The following is a 5675-nucleotide window of genomic DNA, read 5'->3' on the forward strand; positions in this document are numbered from 1 at the left end:
CCACACTCAAAGACCAAAGGTATATTTTAGGCTTCTCTCTGCAATTTTTTTTAAATAAACATATTTCTGGGTTTTTATAAACTTGCATTACAAATGTAGTTCCACATTCCAGACATTTTTTATTTTACAGCCTAGAAATACTCATATTTAAATAGTATATAAATCAAGACAGGTTTCCTATAGAAAAAGTTTAAAGAGGTTGCTGTTTGTTGTCCTTCTAAGAAGAAGAGAAGCTCATATTTCTAGGGTGTGAAATAAAATAAACCCCCAAAGACAAGTAAGTATCAGCTGCATTCTGAAGAAGCATGTTTCCTGCCTAAATTATGCGTACTTACAATTTAGCTATAATAAATAATAGTAAAACCTGAAAGACTATATAACTTTTAGAGTTCTGTATATTAGGGTTTTGAAATATATCACCCCTTAAACCCCTCCTTATCTCTTAAAATTTCACATTGTTCATTCTACCCTGCCCTTTTCTTACTGTTTTGTTACAGGATACAATACAATGACAAATGGTAGATAAGAATTTTCAAGTCTAAATAAAACCAAACATAAAAGCTCTTCAGAAATGAAATCAGATTTATTTGTTAAAATAGTTGTACTGTGTACAGAGGAAATTACTATAATTTACAGTACTTAAGGCATAGAACATGGAGAGTTTTTTGCTTCCAGCGGAAGAACAGTATTTTAGAACTAAAGAATCGTTAGTATCACACATTGATAGTAGTAATAATATAATAATATATAATAAATACTTCACATTCATATAATCTGAATTTATAATAAACCAAGCATTTCAGCATTGACTAATACATCTTAATCTGCCTCTAACATGTAGGTATAAGTGTATTCTGTAGCTCAAAGAAGAAAAAAGTTGTATGACTCATTGTGAGGGTTACATCAACCCTAAGATATTTCCCCTTCTCCAGTTTCACGACTGCCAGCAGTAGAACTTCAGGAGGAAGAGAAGCAGGCAAGCGAGTACAAAATTTGTTTGCTGTAATCTTAGCCCATTAGAAGATACTGTGGTATTTTCCTCCTTTCCTGATTTCAGGTCTAAAAAAATAGCAAGAAAATAAACTGGTTAATGAGTAAAATAGGTAAATTTTAAAACAAGGGGTTTCAACATACTCGAAAGTCCTCCGACATCTCACAGGTACTTAAGTTAAAGGTATCAGCTGTTAAAGGCAATCAAAGAGGCTATTCTCAGGGGAGAGATGTGAAAAGATGTCCCATCAATGATCGTTTGAGGAGCAACCGATAGCACTTATCAGTTCTTGCAGGCATTAATCTCAGAATAATCAAAAGTAAATACCAAGCGAGAGCAAGATCTTCACAAGAGGTATGCACTCAAGTCTGCATGTAGCCTTTTAACCCTTCCTTTACAGGAAGGGCCTTCATTTATTAGCACAAGCAGAAAGCCATGCCCTCAAGCAAGTGAAAGCCAGTGAGTCCCGCTTAGAATATCAGATGATTCTCCACTGCAACCTTTATGGCCTTTGATAAGCTGAGCTCGAGAGTAGTAAGCAGTATACCGCTTTTACTGAGTGTGGCGAGGCCTGTTAGGTCTTTTGCTCCTGTAATGGTTAACAGTAGGGCTGATTCGAAGGTGAACACCCAAGGGAACTTGACTATTTAACTCTTCTGAAGAGTTTAATGAACAAGTTGGGTGCCACACATAATTAGTCAATATAGAAGACTTCAAGGCAAAAGTTGTTTTGGTGGTGGTTTTTAGTTTTGGTGGGGTTTGTGTTTATGTTTGGTTTTTGGGTTTTTTTGTCCGTGGTTGAAAAGATAGGAATGTCACCTTTCTTTTGCATTTCACTTCTTTGGACTTGTGGGCTTTATCACACAGTAGGGCATATCCTGGGAAACCAAGAGACTCAGGTTTGAAATTTGTATTTACTTCTGAGCTGGTGGTATAACTCAGGAGTTACAGCTTCAATGCACTGCTACTCAGTCAGGAAAGAAGCAACTGGTAGTTCCTTGGGGTGCAAATGAATCTTTAAGCTATTTAGGCCTGTCGTTTTCTTACTCTATTAACTAGTGATGTTGGCACAACTGAAGGAAGGTGATTACAACACAGGGTGGGATTGAGACATGGATGGAGAAGGGCAAGAATATTTTGCATGAACTTTGCCGCTGGAGACAAAATAATATTAAATTCTTTATTAGTCATCTCAGAGTCTTGAAAATAGTCTGGATCTTAGTAGCCAGTTCTCATGGAAAATAAGTACCTGTAAAGCAATCCTTCAAGTTTCTATGCTAGCTATCTGATACCCTGTTTTCAAAAATACTCAAACCTTTTTAGATGGATTTTCACAGGCTGATGTATACAATCTTGACTTTAAGTAATACAGTGCTTTTGAGGAAACTGGATGCTACTACTTTACACTGATCAGGACTATGGTTACACATTTTTTGTGGAGTGTGCTCAGTCTTAGAACTCTGTACAGGAATATTTTGAACATTAAGATATAGATCTTAAAATAAGATTGACTAGTTTTCTGCCATTTATGTGTTAAGTAGTTTATGCCAGAACATGCAAGTTTTCAGTATTTGTTTCTCCAGTGTCATACTGGTTTCTACTTCTACCACACCAGCTTACACTACTGTGTTTTGTCTTTCCTCATCTAAGAAAGACTTTTGTATGCTTGGATGTGGTTTAGTTGTATGAATTGTCCTGGTTAAGTGGGAAATCATAGACATGTGCAGGTTTTGCAAATCAGAGAAACATTTAATCCCTGTAGTTTTCACTTAAAATGGGGGAAGTTTCCTACTGCACAGGATTATAAAGATCTCAAAGCTTTTTATGTGATGTACTATACAGGCAACAGCAGTATTATTTACTGTCTCACTAATGCATTCTCTGAAGCAAAGCAGGCCACTACATAAGTCTAAATAGAACACATACAGGATCCTTTGAGTACCCCACCTTTGCAGAAGACAATTCTGTTACCCAAAAGATAAAAACAGTTGATTTAATGCCATTCCTTACCACAGTTACCGTGCATTATTTCTGAGAGACAGTTCAGATTACCATAGCCACACCGACACAGCCGACAGCCCTTCAGCACCCAGGTACCGTGGGCAATGCTGCCGCAGTTGCTGTCAAGGACAAGGGAGACATTTGGTACGTCCCTGATCCCACCACAGAAAAATAACCATCCAGAGCAGCTTGCTCACTCTCTCTGGTTTTGGTCTGGTATTTACCTCTTCCGCTCATCATGTTCACAGTATCTGCCAGTGAAATGCTTTAGGCAGGCACAGAAAGACCCGAGGATACAGGTCCCTCCGTTTTGGCAGCACTGTTTGTTCAGTTTTTTACCTGCAAGACAATATTACAGAGGTTACCAAGCATCCCAGGAGCTCCAAACCTCCCCTTTTCCTCACTTGTTCTCTCAGGTCTCTCCAGTTGCCAAAGGATCTTAAGGATATCTAGTTTTATTGTCTTTAGAGACAATAAAATTATCTGCCTGTTAGGAGTGTTTGTTCGGTTAAGCCCAGTTTGTTTAGTTAAGGATTAGAAGCAAACTACTAGGGATTACAAGACGGTCAAGAAGCAGCCCTTGGCAAATCCCGTAGCAGCAGCAGCAGCAGCATATATTCAGGTGAAACATTTCACTTTAACGGAGGCAGGTTTCAGTCACACGGAGAAACGGGGCATTGTTACCGGGAAGCGGTGCTTGTTTTTTAAGAAAGGAGGCTTTGTAACTGGGAAGAGTTGCTTAGTTTTGAAAAGGGAGGGGAACGCTTCCTTAAGCCTCTCTCAGACTCCTGGGACTGAGCATCAATCTAAAACTTTATATACGTATGAGAAAACATAAGTTTGTCCTTGTTTTTTTCTGTTAGTACTGTTGCTTTCCAACAGCTCAAACTTTTTTTTTTTTAATTAAATAATTTTTTGTCATAAAATATGGTGAATGTTAAAAAAATGAACAGAATTTTACAAAATTTTATAAACACTTTTGCAAATCCAAGTGACCAGCCCCTTCTTAATTCCTAGTATACTTCCCCGGTTTCTGTTACCACCTTTTGCAGGTAAGAAATTCCCGGTTCTACCTTAAATTTTTATCACCATTTCCTAAGTGGCCATGGAAATAATTTAAATAAGCGGCCACAGAAAACCAACCGGCTGGAATCTTCAGGACAACAGTCAGAGCATTACTGTGATATAATATTTTAAACCCCCCAATTTTATGGCATTGTTTAAATAAATAATGTTACCTACTCTCTGTAATCCCAGTGAAAGGTACCAATACCCTGGAATGCTGTTGCCTTCCGTCTTCGTAACTCTGATTCAGGTAATTGAGAAAATTTATAATAGTGTCTTCGTTCTTTGGCTGCTGCTTTTGTGCTGTGGCATTGAAACTTTCCACATCTCCTTCTCGTTCTTCTTTTTCACGGCCTTGACAAGAAATGCAAATATGGAAAAGAAGGGTAACTTCTAATGAAGCAATGCACACTGGAAATGTACATGAGAAACACGGTGTGGGGGGGTGTGAGGGGAGGGAGAGAGGGGGACGAGGGCGGGAGGGAACTTTCCTTACCTTTTCCTGAATGAACAGCCTGCCAGATCAGAATGACAGTGAAAAGAATTCTGGAAAAAAAAAAAAAAGCTGAAATAAATTTGTGCTAGTAAGACACAAACACCAAAATGAAGATGGGGGGCAGGAAGGAGCTTTTTCAAAGCTTTATCAACCATTATAATATAAACTGTATATATTTTTAGGTCAGTAGTAATTCGAATTAATACGTAAAAAAATCTCAAACTAAGCTTGAGAATTGGAGGATGGGGCGGGCAGAGAACAGGAACACACAGGTTAGGCTTTCTTCCAGAAAGCTACAGATTCCACACATTTGCTGGTTGACAACCAGTCAAAAATGCCTTTTTCTGTACATTTCTTTACCACAACTAGGTTGTTGCCAGCAGTTACAAAAGCAGCAAAGGCAAGAAGAAAACATTAGACTTCGCTTCACCTGCGATTCCAGGTACATTTGTTTCTTTCTGCTTCCTGGCCTGATTATCAGCCAAAAAAAAAAAAAAAAAAAAAAAAAAAAAAAGCACTGCTAAAAGAAAAAGCAGAGAAGGTAGGTCTCTGGCAGCTCAGGCATCCTTACCTAACGTGATTTGCCCAGTACATTTTCTTGCAGCTTGAAACACCCGTGAGATCCTCCGGGAAAGCTTGAGCAGGAGGAAGAGGTCCAAAGCCCCTCACTGAAGGCTGTTGCATGCAGCAGGAGTCACACCATACATGGCAACAAGAGAAGGAGAAAGGATGAAAACTTTGATCTTTCTGTCCAGCTTATAGCAACGCCGAAAAGACATAGTTCCCAGTTGTACCGCTTGCTGAGTGCTCACTGAAGTCCTGGCAGGCAGGGACCATCCCTCCGAGCTGGGACTCCCTGGCCTGCCCCCGATTTACATGCACTGCTGAAGGGTGGAGCAAATTTGGGGCACCTAATGCTGGGGGGAGACTTAAGGGCCCATGGACACAGAAATGTCCCAGCCAGGAAGATCTCAACCCCAGTTTATTTTTTAACATAAAAAACTTTGTATCACCACATACTGCACGGGGAATAAAAAACCTGTTCAGCAGAACTGCAATAGGTATGTATAAGAAACTGCAGCAGGTATATAATGAAGGTTAAAAAGCCTCAATTCTACCTAC

The 5675-nt window shown here is 39.1% G+C and overlaps 1 protein-coding gene across 1 annotated transcript; it reads right to left on the bottom strand.

Moving 5' to 3' along the window:
- Nucleotides 1-926: 926 nt before the first annotated feature.
- LOC129199560 (cryptic protein-like) lies at nucleotides 927-5237 on the bottom strand. Its single transcript, XM_054810246.1, has 6 exons — nucleotides 5125-5237; nucleotides 4554-4603; nucleotides 4235-4411; nucleotides 3217-3331; nucleotides 3002-3111; nucleotides 927-1059 (listed from the first exon to the last, which is right to left on the bottom strand). The coding sequence occupies exons 1-6, from the start codon at nucleotides 5235-5237 to the stop codon at nucleotides 935-937; spliced, it is 690 nt and encodes a 229-aa protein (XP_054666221.1). The 3' UTR covers nucleotides 927-934.
- Nucleotides 5238-5675: the final 438 nt, after the last annotated feature.

Source organism: Grus americana, chromosome Z (assembly GCF_028858705.1).
Source record: "Grus americana isolate bGruAme1 chromosome Z, bGruAme1.mat, whole genome shotgun sequence".
NCBI classification, from domain to species: domain Eukaryota; kingdom Metazoa; phylum Chordata; class Aves; order Gruiformes; family Gruidae; genus Grus; species Grus americana.